This window comes from Dendropsophus ebraccatus, chromosome 12 (assembly GCF_027789765.1).
Source record: "Dendropsophus ebraccatus isolate aDenEbr1 chromosome 12, aDenEbr1.pat, whole genome shotgun sequence".
Lineage (NCBI taxonomy): Eukaryota > Metazoa > Chordata > Amphibia > Anura > Hylidae > Dendropsophus > Dendropsophus ebraccatus.
In genome coordinates, this window is record NC_091465.1 from 17,175,956 (window position 1) to 17,194,170 (window position 18,215).

The 18,215-nt window shown below is 49.2% G+C and overlaps 1 protein-coding gene across 2 annotated transcripts in view; it reads right to left on the minus strand.

Moving 5' to 3' along the window:
* NFRKB (nuclear factor related to kappaB binding protein) overlaps window positions 1–17,917 on the minus strand; it is a 101,821-nt gene extending 83,904 nt beyond the window's left edge. Inside the window, exons 1-22 of one of the 2 annotated variants that reach the window (XM_069948989.1) lie at window positions 17,772–17,917; window positions 12,623–12,767; window positions 10,835–11,036; window positions 10,503–10,630; window positions 10,241–10,415; window positions 10,050–10,151; window positions 6,086–6,159; window positions 5,475–5,559; window positions 4,935–5,121; window positions 4,651–4,759; window positions 3,465–3,591; window positions 3,297–3,362; window positions 3,139–3,218; window positions 2,934–2,977; window positions 2,521–2,581; window positions 2,202–2,376; window positions 1,993–2,099; window positions 1,647–1,770; window positions 1,483–1,562; window positions 590–804; window positions 245–509; window positions 1–161 (exon numbers count right to left, since the gene is read on the minus strand). In XM_069948989.1, the coding sequence (XP_069805090.1) occupies window positions 1–161; window positions 245–509; window positions 590–804; window positions 1,483–1,562; window positions 1,647–1,770; window positions 1,993–2,099; window positions 2,202–2,376; window positions 2,521–2,581; window positions 2,934–2,977; window positions 3,139–3,218; window positions 3,297–3,362; window positions 3,465–3,591; window positions 4,651–4,759; window positions 4,935–5,121; window positions 5,475–5,559; window positions 6,086–6,159; window positions 10,050–10,151; window positions 10,241–10,415; window positions 10,503–10,630; window positions 10,835–11,036; window positions 12,623–12,757 (2,702 nt within the window). In that variant the 5' untranslated portion in view covers window positions 12,758–12,767; window positions 17,772–17,917. Of the gene's footprint in view, window positions 162–244; window positions 510–589; window positions 805–1,482; window positions 1,563–1,646; window positions 1,771–1,992; window positions 2,100–2,201; window positions 2,377–2,520; window positions 2,582–2,933; window positions 2,978–3,138; window positions 3,219–3,296; window positions 3,363–3,464; window positions 3,592–4,650; window positions 4,760–4,934; window positions 5,122–5,474; window positions 5,560–6,085; window positions 6,160–10,049; window positions 10,152–10,240; window positions 10,416–10,502; window positions 10,631–10,834; window positions 11,037–12,622; window positions 12,768–17,753 lie in introns of both variants that reach the window. The other variant, XM_069948988.1, reaches the window with a different exon arrangement.
* Window positions 17,918–18,215: the final 298 nt, after the last annotated feature.

Below are 18,215 nucleotides of genomic sequence, written 5' to 3' on the forward strand. Positions count from 1 at the left end.
ATGGCTGGAGCGGATCCAGCAGTAGAACTGACCACCGGCTTGGAAGCGACGACAGTAGATGAGGCCAAGGTTGTCACAGTAATTCCTGCATGAGTGGTCAGAGAAGTTCCAGGACGTGGGACAGCAGCAGAGGGCTGTGTCTTCACTGGCATGGTTACAACCTACATATAAAGACAGAATAAAGCATCAAAACAATGACCCTACACAAGTCCAGTGTGTGGACCCTGGCCGGGCTCATACTGACCTGAGTTAAGCCCTTGGTGGCAGAGGATGTGACCGGCAATCTGATGTGAGACACTGCTGGGGAGAGCGGCTGAGATACAATGGCGGGTGAAGGGGCAGGAGTGACTGGGGCAGGAGCTGTCACGATTCGCACTTGGGGGATGGCTGGGGCAGTGGAGAGGGGGGTTCTCACAGGTCCTGAAGTCACAGTGGTCACCTGGGTAGTCACAGGAGGAGTCAGCAAGGTGCTCAGCTGAGGTATGGTCGGAGAAGACACCAGGAGAACACTGTGGGAGACAGAAACAAAGTCAACTTTGCCCACAAACAAAGATTAGCTGACTGTTGCCCGGGGCTCCAGGGGTCTCACCTTTGACTGGATTTTGGAGGTTCTGGGACACTGCTAGCCACAAGCTTGGTGATGGCTGCAGATGTGGAGGGAGACAATGGTGTTGCTGGAAGTGCTGGGGTTGTTGGGGTACTGGGCGTTCCAGGGGTGGGGGGCATGCTGCACTCACTCAGGGTCAGGGGCCCAGGTTCTGGGGTGCCACCGCTCTTGACCGAAAACTCTTTGTTGCTTGACTTCTGATAAAACAAAGCACATATCATTACAAAGACTAACATGTAAACCGGACGTAAACAAGGAAAATGAAGCCAGACACCCGAGTTGTATCAGGGACCAAAGAATCGTCGTTCTGACATCCGAACACTGCAGGACCCTGAAGAACCGAATGATAACCGGTATATTTGTACAGGGCTTCTTGAATATCAATTTCCCTTTATTTATATAAATTTTTCCTACTGCCAGATGGAAAGAAAAACGAATACTTCTTACAGCTGAGGATTTGTTACAATGTACCCAATCCAGATAAATCTTTAGGGTGCATTCACACGTACAGGATTTGCAGCAGATTTGATGGCCCAAATGTGGTTTGTTTTGAATCTGCAACTTCAAATCTGCGCCATCAAATCTGCTGGAGATCCTGTACGTGTGAATGCGCCCTTAAGGGCACAAATCTCTAGCATGCAGATTGACTGAAACAGGGTACCAGTGTAGGTAACATGAATTAGTTTGAGGTGCATACTGTGAAGATCGCAGAAGATTGCCTACACTGGATGCAACTGTAACAGACCCTCAGTTGTTAGAAGCTTTAGTTCTGGATAGGTTTTAACACGCTAATAAAACCACCACTTCATTTACACAAGACCAGGTATAAGAGATATAATGTTATAAAGCTCAGAACAGTTGAAGCAGGAACATACGATCTTTGACGGCGTCTTCGGCTTCTGCTGTAAGGCTTTCTTGGCTTTGGCTGCTGCTGCTTGTGCCTGGTGGATCCTCTCTGCAAAACCAGACATGGGAGACAATACAGCACTGGACAGACTAAAACGATTTCTATGAAAAGCGCTGGAATAAAATTCTTTACCAAATTCTTCCTCACTGCGGTCTCGGTGGAGGTAAATCCACAGCTTTCGGCCAATGTCGTATTTCACACAAGGATCCTTCTCATAGTGCAGCCGGTCCAGAGCTCCGCTCACCACTGTGTTAACCTGTTGACCACAAGGATAGAGGGATGACACCTCTTTAACAAAAGACAGCAATGACTAGCGGCCAACCCAGCTTATTGCATGAGATCACTAAGGGACTTCAGTCCCTGCTGTCCTGTGACCAATCATACAAAGCTTCAGATAGTGATGTATATGAGAGCAGATAGCAGCCACCAGGGAACCATCACACCTAAGTGCACAGGTTGCCCCCACGGCTCAACTTACCTGAGCACTAGTCACATCCGGTGCCAGGAACTGGGAGTCTTTGAGCAGCTCACAGATTTCCGCACGAGTCCCTTCTCCATTAGGGAGCCGGGCAGCAGCATCTCGCACTAAAGGATAAGAAAAGAGTAACACCAAAACACTCAGTACTAATAGCTTCTATATAATAATGCACAATCACCTCCTCCTCTACCCCCATCATTTCCACTCACCAAGAGACAGAATGGTGACATAAGCCGGACGGTCAGAGCGCAGCAGGGAATGCTCTCGTGCTTTGTTCAGTGAGGTCTCTTTGTCAAAAACACCCTTCACAGGACCCACGACAGACTCGAAGCCATGCATGCGAAACGTGAAGGCTTTGTGGGGCTGAAGATAACGGTGACGCTCCTAAGGAAGACACAGGAGGTGATTGGCCAACCAGTTCAGAACCAAGGCTCATAATGCACAGTGGACAGCAAGGTCCTGCATGGAAACTAGAGAAGGAAGCAGCATCTTCCCAGCACATGATCAGCTCTTCCAATAGAGTCTTACCTGCTCCTGGAAAATCCGCTTCTCATCCCCAGAACTAGGCCTCACAATGTAATCTGTCCTCCTAAAACCGGACAAGACCAGAGTGTAAATGTACAAAATGGAGCTGAATCCCCCCCACAATGTACGATCCCTGATGTGTGATAAGTGTTGATGGTAGTTTTCTCAGGACTTGGCTTATATGCCGGCTGCCTTTGATCTCCTTGCCGCTCCACCCCAGGTGCATGGAAAAGCCGGATCCAGTCCTGGGAAACTGGGAGATAGGACTGGATCCAGGATCTTTTCCAGGCATCCGGGGTAGAGCAACAGGGAGTAAAACAGAGATCAAAGGCAGCTGGCGTATAAGCCGACTGCCGAGCAAATTTGCTTTGTTTGTAATGTAAATTCGCTCATTTCTAGTTGACGGCATTACTCACACTCTGGGGACTGGTGTTCCTGTATCGGGGCTCTCCTCATTCTCCTGGAGAAGTAAATAAATAAGTAAATAAAATAAATAAAGCAAATATCATAAAAACAACATCCAAGTAAGAAAAGAGCAGCAGCAAGATTTACCCTACCTAGCACAAATATCCACTGACACCAGTCATAATAATGTTACACCTGCCTGATCCATGACCTTACCTTTAATATTATGTGATCCTTTGTTTCCAACCAGAGGTGGAATAAAGCCACAAGCTCCTTCTCAGAATCACATGGGGGACCTAAGCAAAACAGAGAGAGAACTCATAGCTCCATTCACACCAAAAGGACGAGGAAAACGCATGAAGTCAGTCACTCACCGAGGCATCTCCACTGCTGTGTCTTCTCCTTGAGTTCCACATATGGAGTGAAGCCCGACAGCGTCCCTGAGGAGAAAGAACTATAATGAATCGTTTGATGACGGACGGTCTTTTCTCACTGGTTCCTTCAGCCGTAAAACATTGGATCACACAGATTACGTCTCTCACCTTTACTGTCTCCGCTGAGATAGAGAAGCGCAGAATGGACTAGGTCACACCAGTTAGGGACAGCAGAGAACCAGCTGTTCAGAGTGCTGGCAGGTGATGATTGCCAGTGGGACACCTTATCCTCCAACTGCAACACAAATCAACATCATAACCATCAACGTGACAATGCAGGATGCTACAGGGGGCGCTGCAGTGAGTTGAAGAGGCTGCTGCATGGTAAATAAAGTTGTATCTGCTTGATTTTCCCCAGATGTTTTAAAGGAGAAGTCCGGAATTTTTTTTTTTTTTTTTAATCCGGCAGCTGCCCGGGACCCCTGCCAGAAGCCATTTGACCCCCGAGTTGTGATGATGTCCCGGCTCATGGACAACCTGCTCAACCAATTGGTGACTGGAGTGGCATCCTGCCCCAGTCACTGACTGGCTAAGCATCCAGTCCATCAGCCGGGTTGTGACGTTTGCAGCACCAGATAGGAGTCCTGGAGTGGCGATATGGCTCTGGAGAGGCACGGAAGCGGGTGAGTAGTAGTGGTTATTATGTCCCCCCGCTCCTGCCGCTTCAAAAAAAAAAAAATAGTTGCTACACCGACTATACCGGCTATTTCGGAATTGACCTCTATTCTAAAGGAAGCCTTACACTGGGAGATGCTGGACACTATACGCAATAAGGAGACCTTTACAGCTTCCTTCTTTAAGAAATGGAAACTATTCCTACTACATGGTTACTCACAGGTAGAAAGGCGTCCTATCATGTCTCACTTTACCGCAACCACCTATTATATAAGATGTCGGCTGCAGGCACCCTAGAACCATTCTTGTAGACTATGAATTGTACTCTATATTCTTATGATAAATAGCACCATATTTTTACTATCTACATTCTATGTATAAGTGGAATAAGATTTAGTTATTGTTATTGGCCTTGTTTTATCAGCTATGTATATTTGTGAATTTATACTGCTACTGATACTTTTCTTCTGTACCAATGTTATATTATGTGAAAACTCAATAAAATGTTTGAACATAAAAAATAGTTGCAGCTTGGACTTCTCCTTTAAATCTATCCTGGACTAATGCTTCTTCTAGCAGAGGGCATGTAAAAAGAACAGAGGGTGCCCCCTGATGATTACTGAGCTTTAATACAATGTAAAAAAAAAAAAAAAAGACTGAAGTTATATCAGCCTCTTACCAGCATGAGACTGGAGGGGCCCTCTGCCATGAGGATATCCAGTAAAAGAGTGAAGAAGCTGGCCGAGATTTCATTGAACGGTAATGGTGGTTTCACGTCATCCATGGGTCTGTAAAATAAGAATAAAACAAGTTCAGAAGCAATAAAGAAAGCAGTGATGGTGGGGCTCTGTGTGCCATTATATGTCCCATGAGGCTTCATGCAGACAACACACAGATGGTTGGAGAAATACAGAAGTTACTGCCTCTGAGTGACCCTTAGAGATGTATAAAAACAGAACTCACTCCTCTTTCACAGCAGTCATGGGGATGGGGACAGTCTGGTCATTGGGAAGAAGTGCCGGCATCATGTCTGCTTCTTCAGGGACCTCTGGGAAGTCATCCGGCTCTGTCTTAATGGGCTTCATTTTCTTCTTTTTCCTTTCATCTCGCTCCTTTACTCTTCTCTTCATAGTAGCCAAATCAAAGAGAGCTATGAAAAAAAAATAGACTAAAGTCAGAATACTATATTCACAGTGGATCTTCATATTACTTATCCTGTACAGTTAACTCATGTAGTATACCCCAGAGCTGCACTCACTATTCTGCTGTTGGGGTCACTGGGTACATACATTATGTTACTTATTCTTTACTGATCCAGAGTTATATCCTGTAATATACTCCAGAGCTGCACTCACTATTCTGCTGGTGGGGTCACTGTGTACATAAATTACTTATCCTGAAGAGTTACCATCCCGTAAGCGGTCATGTAATGGGGCAAGGTTCTGCTGAGGGAACCCTAAGCTGTGAACCCCACTTTACCTTAAGCCATGATGAGTCTGTTACCTGCCAGAGAATTCTTCCTGCCAGCATTCACCCGAGTCATTATGTCATTCATAGTCACGTCGTCCGTCATGAGATCTGGATGATCCTGCAGCAGAGACAGACATGGTGTAAAATCATAGATTTATGTCCCCTGCATATTTTTTCAGGGGTATCATAGGTCTTTGACCTATAACTGTCTTGTATTACAGACCTCCCCCTCCTTTTACCCCAATATAGGAAATCATCACTTATCACTGTGTCAGGGTGGCTGCTATATTCAAAGGCTGGGCCCTGTTCTGTCATCATCATTTTTATTCGGGGACCAGTGGCATTTGTACATGAAGGATAACCACTGTGAGGAACTGAGATTCCATGAAACCAGACTGTCAGGTGTCAGTGCTGCATGGGAGTAAGCTAAAGCAGCACAGTCTCACTTTATGGCTACTATAAAAATAAACAGATCTGTAGCAGCCGCTCCCATCTGAATAGAAGAGCCTGGGAGGCAGGGCACAGGTTGCAGCATGGTCTTTATAGCTGAAGGGAAGGACATGCAGCATCACTTACCTCCACAATGATCCATTATCTTCTATTGTGCTGCAGATCTGACATGTTACATGCCCCAGGTCACTTACCGGCTGATGTTTCCTCTTTTCTCTGTGTTTTCGCAGCAACAGCTTCAGGTCGTGCTCCGTAAGCTCAATTTTGTCTGCATTTAAAAAAAAAAAGTTATAAAGTTGCAAATTAAAAAATGCACCACATTTGCGCTATAATTTGCAGCTCTTCAAATAAACATGTGAAATAAGAGGATTTTTTACTCACCGTAAAATCTCTTTCTCGTAGTCTTCATTGGGGGACACAGATACCATGGGTATAGGCTGCTGCCACTAGGAGGCGCTGACACTAAGAGAAACAAAGGAAGTGACTCCTCCTGAGCAGGATATACCCGCCCACAGGCACTGAGCTAAACCAGTTTGTACAAGAGCAGTAGGAGAAGTCAAGAACAGGTAAAGTAGGAATAACACCAAAAACGGAGAAAACTACCATACCGAGGAAAAACCCCAAAAGAAAAATGGGTGGGTGCTGTGTCCCCCAATGAAGACTACGAGAAAGAGATTTTACGGTGAGTAAAAAATCCTCTTTTCTCGTGCGTCTTATTGGGGGACACAGATACCATGGGACGTCCAAAAGCAGTCCATGGGGTGGGAAAGATAACCGCTAGACAAGAGCGCTTGGTGAGAAGGCACAGAATAGCACCAACACAACCATCAACTAGGAATAGAGCAAGGGATGATGCTGAATGCATCAGAGAAAACCCCTACAGGTCCGCAGCAAAGGAAAAAATGTCTAGTCCCTGGAGCAACGTGCTGCACGGCAGACAGAGTGGGTTGTGTCCGTCCTGGAAGCCAGCAACATGATGTAACATCGAGTCCAACAGAACTAGTAGGCTAGATGTGGGGAAAAAAAGCAGACGCCTAGCCAAGTGGGTGACCACAGGCGGCAGGGACTTACTCTGAGGTAGAACAGAATAAAAGGCAAATACAACCATGACGGGAGAGACTGGAAAATGTTTCATGGCACATAGAGGTCTAAGGCGTCAAATAAAGGAGAGAGAGGACTGAGCGTCTCTCATAGAAGGTGCCACATGAGATGCAGGAGAAGCTGCGTCCTTGACTATGGAGCTGGGAAGAATGGCCAGGCTGAAAGCTCCATGGGCCTAGGAGTACAGACTTCACTGAGAAGACAAAACTTGAGCACAAGAGAAGCCATGGCCTATGACATGAGTTATCCCATCTGAGAAACACATGTTAATAAGAAGAATCAAGCTGTCCAAGCATAATGCAGTCCAGGGAAGGAAGGAAAAACAAGATCAGAATCTTGAGTAAGTTGTACAGTAGTACCTGGTACCCCGCAGTGCCCGGCAGAAAAGAGGAGCAGAGGAAAGCCGGTAAGCCGGGGAAAAAACAACTCCATGGGCTGTTAGAGCCTTAGAAAGGAGGTTGATCATATAAAACACTCCGCTCCAAGGAAGCCTAGAGGTACTCGAGAGCCTGGAGTCCCAGAAGAAAACTGTCAAGGGAGGTCAAGGTAAGGCTGATGGGCATGGGAGTTGTCACAGGACAATGGGCACAACAGGTAATACATAGACTAGAGTCCATATGTAAACTAGATCCAGAAACCAACGCCTCAAAGGGTGAGCAGAGACGTTGCTTGGTAAGAGCAGAACAGCAAATGTAAGTCCTGCCAGAATGGGCCAGTGAACAACCCTGTTTCCAAGGAGAGGAAACCCTTAAGGGATTAAGTTCTCAAGGAATCCACATGGGAGACAACATAAGGGAGGGGGATGGCCAGTCAACAACAAGACCAAGGACAAGGAATTCAAGCAGGAGTGCTCATAGAGGCCAGTGAGGGTCAGAAACCCACACCTGCCTGTCGGAAGAAGCTATTACGGAATAGCAGTCCTCAGGAGGATACTTATACTAAATATTCCATCCTCCTGGAGGAGGGAAGGGCTGCTTGAAGATTTTCTGACTGAGTGGTAAAAAACCAAACCCAGGATGGGGGGGTCATGCACAACAGTGCATTAAGCCAGGGAGAAGGAGTAATGGTGTAAGCGGGAGCACTGCAAAACCCTGAACTGAGAGCAATGCTTCATAGTCCATATGGCCAAGCAAGGACACCTGGAGAAGCTAGACCACGAAGAGACCATACACCTATGCTTAGGACGGTAGAGAAACCGTACAGGCAGTAAACAGGAAATCCTCACCCTGTGAGACTGCAGCTGCCTAAGAGAGAAGACTAAATACTTGCCATGTTGGCCATAGGCAGATGCAGAAGGAGAAGTCCTAAAGTAGCACTGTGATAGACATGTAGGCAATTGAAGTCCTACATACACCAGGGGTAGAAGAAACCCTTTACTGTTTTACCTGAGGAGCAGAGAGGCCTCACTTCATCCAGATCAAAGAGGGGACGGCCTAAGCAATTCAAGCCATACTACTGGGGAACAGCCAGCGAGACAAATGCCAGAACATGGTAGTTATGCCCAGACAAAGGACAGAAGAACTACCCTGACAGTACCAGGATGAAATAGTGACCGGATCTGTATGCTGCCGGCCATTTAGAGGACCAGAGTATGAGAGTCCAACAGTCCAGGGGCAGGTAAAGCGAGGCCATTGTCGTCTTCAGCCGGTGGGTGCCTCACCTTAACGCGCCAAGCTTTGGGGGGCGAGGCGGGAAGGGGCTGTGCGGATACAGAGTCCGCAGAAAGGCGACCAGATAGTCAGACTGATCTGGGGCCCTGGTGTCACGTTGCCGGCCGGTGGCGACCGAGGGGTCACAGCCCATTTACATTTATGGTCTGTTCCCTGGTCGCATAGTGGGGGGGATCAGGGTGAGTTTTAGATAACCCACCGTGCCCAAGAATCCATAGGACCTAGAAGGAAAAAGAAAAACCAACTAACTAAACATAAAGGAAGAAACTGGTCTGGAGAACCCAGACCTGTGTCTGCCTCCTACTGACACTAAGCTAAACTGGTTTAGCTCAGTGCCTGTGGGCGGGTATATCCTGCTCAGGAGGAGTCACTTCCTTTGTTTCTCTTAGTGTCAGCGCCTCCTAGTGGCAGCAGCCTATACCCATGGTATCTGTGTCCCCCAATAAGACGCACGAGAAATGGGTAGTGTTTAGTGGCGGGGGTCACAACCAACGAAGGACTAAACACACTTTATTCTTTTATCCAGAAAATGGTGCAAAGCTACACTGCTTAAAGGGGTTTTCCGCTCAAACATAATTTATGATACGCTGCTGCCCATGGTGAGACTAACAACTCATTCCATACTTGTTATTATCTATTCTGTCTCCTTCCCCAGTTCTACGTTCCTGCTTTCTGCTAAAAAAAACACAAAAAAAATCTGTGTGTGAGCGCTTTTCCTCTCCATTTACCCCTCCTCCCCCCGGGAAGGAGCAGGAGAAGAGGAGCCCTGCACCATGAATAGGTATGTATACTAGTTGAGCTGCAAGTACATCGGTAACGATGTCCTTGCAGCCCTTGTTTAACGATATTCGGGGCCGTGGAATAGGCCTAGTAAACGAGCGCCGATCTAGCAGATCGGCGCTCGTTTATCGGACCCCATCGGCCCGTGGAATACCACCCTAAGGCTGGATTCACACGTTCAGTGTTCCTCACAGAACGTGGAATGCCTTAACGGACTCCCCCACCCGGGCAGCATCTGTAATTAGATGCTGGGAGCGGGGGAACTGTACAGATATGCGCCACGCTGTAATGACAGCGCCGCACGGCTGATTCTTTACAGCATCTTATCACAGATGCTGCCCGGGCGGGGGAGTCTCTTAAAGGCATTCCACGTCCTTCAGGAAGGGGAGACAGAGAAAAGCTCACACACCATTTTTTGTGTCTTCAGCAGAAAGCAGCAGCTCAGAACAGAGGGAAGGAGACTGAATAGATAACAACAAGTATGGAAGGAATTGTTAGTCTCACCATGGGCAGCAACATATCAAAAGTTATGTTTGAGTGGAACAGCCCTTTAAAGGAGGCTTGGATTCTATGGATTGAAGAAGTCCAAGATTTTACCAAGACTTACCAGCAGTCTTCATGTCCTGAGTGGAAAGTGTAGGGACTGAGCGGACAGGAACTGCAGCTCCAGGGGACTGGGTGGGTGATCCTGGTAACCAGGAGCTCAAGTCTAAACATGGAGAAAAAGGGTGTTATTACATCTACAGCTTTGGAGTGACATTTGGTGATGAATATAAAGATAAGACTCTTTATCCTTACCTTCTTCTTCAGAGGACAGGGTGGTGTCCCCGCATTCCTCCTTAACTTCTCGCAGGATTTTCAGGTAGCGTCGCTGTGCCCGCCGCTCCCTCTCCTCCGGGGAGTTCTTCAGAGAGGCCGGTTTCCTCTTCATCACCAGGTCCGGACCTTTCTTTCTCGCAACATCCAGAAGTTCCTATAAACAACACAGTGGTTGGAGGTGGCCCGTACAGACACAAACGTAGGGAGGCAGCACATGAATGTTAATGAGGAGGCGCTTTACCTTCCTGGATGCAAGGATCTGCTTCAGTAGGTTGTGGAAATACTGCTGCTGAGAAGTCAGATATCGCTTATACTGGGATTTCAGACACAACTGCCGATACTTCACCACCTCCGGGTTCAGGTGACCATCTGACAGGCAGAGAGAAGGAGTGCAGTTATAGCAGGTGAAAATCTTTGGTAACCTAGTCTGGCTCCCTTATGATCATTTCATACAACAATCCGTTAGGTCAGGAAGGACCATCAGCCTCTGGTTGTGGACCATAATGTCTTTTTGCTCTGGGACCAAGAAAGGATCTACAGTTAAAAGATTGGCGCATGCAGAACTGAACTCACCCCTAAAGAGCTTCTGGGCCGTGTGAAGAGGATTCCCGAATCGGAAGTTCTCTCCCCTGAAGAGGGAGCGGACCACCTGCTCCTGCTGCTCTGCATTGTTCTCTGGGAAGGATGGAAGAAACTGGCGGAGGTGCTCCCGCTGCGAGTCCGATAACACGTTCTGCCAAGTGTCCATGCTGACCACATCAAAGAAGAGCTCAGGCTGCGGGCAAAGAGAAAGAGAGACTGAGATCCTATCCTCGTATCCAGGGACAGATAAGTAAAAAATAACAGAATTGTAAACTACCAGCAGGGACATCAGAGCTGTGTACCTATAGCTGTAGAGATAGCAGTTGTTGGGATCTGACACCTTTCCCCCACGATAATCAGCTGAATGAGAAGGAATCTTCCTGACTTCTGCCGGCAGCCGCCAGTAGAACTTCAGAGCCGGTCTCTGAATTGACAGGCCACTCTACCAATCACTGGCTGCAGTGCGGCCAGTGATTGGCTGAACAGCCTGTTACTTCAGAGACTGGCTCTGCAGTTCTCCCGGTAGCTGCTACCAATGTATCCATATCTCCTACAAAGACCACCAGACCTGACCCAGGTCCTTACACAAAAATCCTATACAAAAAGGCCACCACTATTACTTCAAAATACTAATAACTTTATTTATATCACATGTAAAATCACATAATGGAGTAAAATTATGCGCACAAGAGGTACTGTAAAATTACACAAGAATAATAAGACAAAATATTAAATCTGTACAAGGGATATAGGTATATTATCTACCACTGGAGATAGTAGGTGAATCCCTCTCAATCCTTACAGAATAGCATGGGCTGGAATGTTCCTACACAGACTAAGCTATATGCCTGCCATTGCACCAGTCCCGGATGAACAAAAGTGCCATAGTGAATAGACCGTTCCGAGTCACATAGAAAGTTCAATCCCAAAGACCAGAAACCAGTACCTGATGTAGGCTGCGCGCTACCACCTCTAACACTAACGGTTTAATATTAGAAAGTACTGTGCAGTTAGGGAAGGGCAATTTATCAAATGAATTAGTTTAAATTGCTCTTGGGAAAGCTGCTGATTTTTACATTGTGTCATCTGGGGGGGGGGGGGGGGGGGGGGGGGAGTGCATTAAGAGCAAATAAGACTGTGGCATCTCTTTAAACCTCTACGTGCTAGAGTCACATCGGAGTCCCACAATCTGCCAGCAGCCTCAGAACGGAGGCCAGATGTTTTCAATGCTGGAAGTGACAGATGTCGAGTTCTGGTCTTAAACCCTATCACAAATAACCTTAGACCTCAGTTCTGAGGCTGCCGGCAAGTTGAGGGTCTCCAGTGAGCTGGTCAGAGGTTCGTCAGTGCAGGAAACCAGAATGTCCAGTGTTCTGGTGCTTAACCCTTGCAGAGCTGCAACATGTAAAGCTTTAAAGACCAAGAGACCCGAGGTACGTGCGGTCAAGTCCCCAGCCTTGTGATGGGAGCTGCGTCTACACAAGAACGCTCACAGGGCTTGGAAGAGAAGAGGAAGCAAACGAACTGTGCAGGAGTCAGGCGAGTATGTGTATTTGTTGTTTTTAATTGTTCTTTATTTTTTAACAAAAAGTGGGGGGATGCCTACGGGGGATAAAAAAAGGGGAAACAAATCTAGATTTAAATCAAGAATAATCTATAATGGTGGGGGTGGGGGGGGAGAACCACACACACAAAGACAAAAATGAGTAAGTGAGGGGGGGGGGGATGCATGGCTGCTATGTACACAGAGGGGGTCATATATAGGGATACTGTGCTTACATCTTCCAGCAAATCCTCAGGAAGACTGACTCTTGTTCCTCCTAGTAAGCATGGCTCCATGATTCCTGTCCCATTGCTGGTTAGGCAGGGCCCCAGGTCCAGGGGATCGCTCAGCATTGTATCAAGGGAATCCATGTCTTCTTAGCTGGAGGGGCAAATTACAGGGCATAAATAAACAGAGGGTCAAGGTCCTGCCCCTCTATGCAATACAAAACCTGACCCCCCCCCCCCCAACACCCCATCTACATGACACACTACCTGCCGCCTAGCCTCCTCTACATGACACATAACCATAACCTGGCCCTCTACCCTGTCTGTATGACAAACTACCTGCCCCTCTACCCTCATCTACATGACAGACAACCTGCCCCTGTAGCCTCATCTACAAAAAACATAAGCTGCCTCTCTATCCCTATCTACATGACACACTACCTGCCCCCATCTACATGACACACTACCTGCCCCCATCTACATGACACACTACCTGCCCCCATCTACATGACACACTACCTGCCCCCATCTACATGACACACTACCTGCCCCCATCTACATGACACACTACCTGCCCCCATCTACATGACACACTACCTGCCCCCATCTACATGACACTACCTGCCCCTCTGCTCTCATCTACATGACACACTACCTGCCCTTCTGCCCCCATCTACATGACACACTACCTGCCCTCATCTACATGACAGACTACCTGCCCCCATCTACATGACACACTACCTGCCCCCATCTACATGACACACTACCTGTCCCCATCTACATGACACACTACCTGTCCCCATCTACATGACACACTACCTGCCCCATCTACATGACACACTACCTGTCCCCATCTACATGACACACTACCTGCCACATCTACATGACACACTACCTGCCCCCATCTACATGACACACTACCTGCCCCCATCTCTACATGACACACTACCTGCCCCATCTACATGACACACTACCTGCCCCATCTACATGACACACTACCTGCCCCCATCTACATGACACACTACCTGCCCCCCTCTACATGACACACTACCTGCCCCCATCTCTACATGACACACTACCTGCCCCCATCTCTACATGACACACTACCTGCCCCCATCTACATGACACACTACCTGCCCCTCTGCCCTCCTCTACATGACACACTACCTGCCCCCATCTACATGACACACTACCTGCCCCCATCTACATGACACTACCTGCCCCTCTGCCCTCCTCTACATGACACACTACCTGCCCCCATCTACATGACACACTACCTGCCCCCATCTCTACATGACACACTACCTGCCCCATCTACATGACACACTACCTGCCCCCATCTACATGACACACTACCTGCCCCATCTCTACATGACACACTACCTGCCCCCATCTACATGACACACTACCTGCCCCCATCTCTACATGACACACTACCTGCCCCATCTACATGACACACTACCTGCCCCCATCTACATGACACACTACCTGCCCCCATCTACATGACACACTACCTGCCCCCATCTCTAAATGACACACTACCTGCCCCCATCTACATGACACACTACCTGCCCCCATCTCTACATGACACACTACCTGCCCCCATCTACATGACACACTACCTGCCCCCATCTACATGACACACTACCTGCCCCATCTACATGACACACTACCTGCCCCTGTACATGACACACTACCTGCCCCCATCTACATGACACACTACCTGCCCCCATCTACATGACACACTACCTGCCCCCATCTACATGACACACTACCTGCCCCCATCTACATGACACACTACCTGCCCCCATCTACATGACACACTACCTGCCCCCATCTACATGACACACTACCTGCCCCCATCTACATGACACACTACCTGCCCCCATCTACATGACACACTACCTGCCCCCATCTACATGACACACTACCTGCCCCCATCTACATGACACACTACCTGCCCCCATCTACATGACACACTACCTGCCCCCATCTACATGACACACTACCTGCCCCCATCTACATGACACACTACCTGCCCCCATCTACATGACACACTACCTGCCCCCATCTACATGACACACTACCTGCCCCCATCTACATGACACACTACCTGCCCCCATCTACATGACACACTACCTGCCCCCATCTACATGACACACTACCTGCCCCCATCTACATGACACACTACCTGCCCCCATCTCTACATGACACACTACCTGCCCCCATCTCTACATGACACACTACCTGCCCCCATCTCTACATGACACACTACCTGCCCCCATCTCTACATGACACACTAACTGCCCCCATCTACATGACACACTACCTGCCCCTGTACATGACACACTACCTGCCCCTGTACATGACACACTATCTGCCCCCATCTACATGACACACTACCTGCCCCTGTACATGACACACTACCTGCCCCCATCTACATGACACACTACCTGCCCCCATCTACATGACACACTACCTGCCCCCATCTACATGACACACTACCTGCCCCCATCTACATGACACACTACCTGCCCCCATCTCTACATGACACACTACCTGCCCCCATCTACATGACACACTACCTGCCCCCATCTACATGACACACTACCCGCCCCTCTGCCCTCCTCTACATGACACACTACCTGCCCCCATCTACATGACACACTACCTGCCCCATCTACATGACACTACCCGCCCCTCTGCCCTCCTCTACATGACACACTACCTGCCCCCATCTACATGACACACTACCTGCCCCCATCTACATGACACACTACCTGCCCCCCTCTACATGACACACTACCTGCCCCCATCTACATGACACACTACCTGCCCCTGTACATGACACACTATCTGCCCCCATCTACATGACACACTACCTGCCCCTGTACATGACACACTACCTGCCCCCATCTACATGACACACTACCTGCCCCATCTACATGACACACTACCTGCCCCCATCTACATGACACACTACCTGCCCCCATCTACATGACACACTACCTGCCCCCATCTACATGACACACTACCTGCCCCCATCTCTACATGACACACTACCTGCCCCCATCTACATGACACACTACCTGCCCCCATCTACATGACACACTACCCGCCCCTCTGCCCTCCTCTACATGACACACTACCTGCCCCCATCTACATGACACACTACCTGCCCCCATCTACATGACACACTACCCGCCCCTCTGCCCTCCTCTACATGACACACTACCTGCCCCCATCTACATGACACACTACCTGCCCCATCTACATGACACACTACCTGCCCCCATCTCTACATGACACACTACCTGCCCCCATCTACATGACACACTACCTGCCCCCATCTACATGACACACTACCTGCCCCCATCTACATGACACACTACCTGCCCCCATCTACATGACACACTACCTGCCCCCATCTACATGACACACTACCTGCCCCCATCTACATGACACACTACCTGCCCCCATCTACATGACACACTACCTGCCCCCATCTCTACATGACACACTACCTGCCCCCATCTACATGACACACTACCTGCCCCTGTACATGACACACTACCTGCCCCCCTCTACATGACACACTACCTGCCCCCATCTACATGACACACTACCTGCCCCCCTCTACATGACACACTACCTGCCCCCCTCTACATGACACACTACCTGCCCCTGTACATGACACACTACCTGCCCCATCTCTACATGACACACTACCTGCCCCCATCTACATGACACACTACCTGCCCCCATCTACATGACACACTACCTGCCCCCATCTACATGACACACTACCTGCCCCCATCTACATGACACACTACCTGCCCCCATCTCTACATGACACACTACCTGCCCCCATCTACATGACACACTACCTGCCCCCATCTCTACATGACACACTACCTGCCCCCATCTACATGACACACTACCTGCCCCCATCTACATGACACACTACCTGTCCCCATCTACATGACACACTACCTGCCCCCATCTACATGACACACTACCTGCCCCCATCTACATGACACACTACCTGCCCCCATCTACATGACACACTACCTGCCCCCATCTACATGACACACTACCTGCCCCTCTACATGACACACTACCTGCCCCTGTACATGACACACTACCTGCCCCCCTCTACATGACACACTACCTGCCCCCATCTACATGACACACTACCTGCCCCCATCTACATGACACACTACCTGCCCCCATCTACATGACACACTACCTGCCCCCATCTCTACATGACACACTACCTGCCCCCATCTCTACATGACACACTACCTGCCCCCATCTCTACATGACACACTACCTGCCCCCATCTACATGACACACTACCTGCCCCTGTACATGACACTACCTGCCCCTGTACATGACACACTACCTGCCCTACATGACACACTACCTGCCCCCATCTACATGACACACTACCTGCCCCCCTCTACATGACACACTACCTGCCCCCATCTCTACATGACACACTACCTGCCCCCATCTACATGACACACTACCTGTCCCCATCTACATGACACACTACCTGCCCCCAATCTACATGACACACTACCTGCCCCATCTACATGACACACTACCTGCCCCCATCTACATGACACACTACCTGCCCCCATCTACATGACACACTACCTGCCCCCATCTACATGACACACTACCTGCCCCCATCTACATGACACACTACCTGCCCCCATCTACATGACACACTACCTGCCCCCATCTACATGACACACTACCTGCCCCCATCTACATGACACACTACCTGCCCCTGTACATGACACACTATCTGCCCCCATCTACATGACACACTACCTGCCCCCATCTACATGACACACTACCTGCCCCCATCTACATGACACACTACCTGCCCCTGTACATGACACACTACCTGCCCCATCTACATGACACACTACCTGCCCCCATCTACATGACACACTACCTGCCCCCATCTACATGACACACTACCTGCCCCCATCTACATGACACACTACCTGCCCCCATCTACATGACACACTACCTGCCCCCATCTCTACATGACACACTACCTGCCCCCATCTCTACATGACACACTACCTGCCCCATCTCTATCTGCTCCCGGGTTACTCATCACCTCCCGGGGTCTCTTCACCTCCTCTCCTCAGTGACATTGATTCTCCCGCACCGTCCTATTCGGCTGCCCAATCTTCGGAACATCCTGCCCGGTACCGGCTTCCGTTTTCCTTGCCGGAAACGACCCACCGGAAGCAAACATCCGCACGTGGGAAACACTTCCGGTACCCACCAGGCAGTGCGGTGGACAGGAAGTACATTTGATTGCTGGAACTCCGTCAGCCAATCAGCGGCGCCCGATCACAGAGACCGAGCAGCGTATGCTTAGAACCGAGGACAAGTATTACCGGGGCTGTGACTGAATAATATCAGCACGTGGTCCTTACCGGGAAATAGCGGCTCTGCAGCTGGCTAGTCACTATCACCGGTTGGGACCTTATTGCCCCCTAGTGGTCAGCTCCAGAATACACTTAGGATTTAGCAAGTTCCCAGTGATTTGTCTATTTCCATCACTCCATAAGGA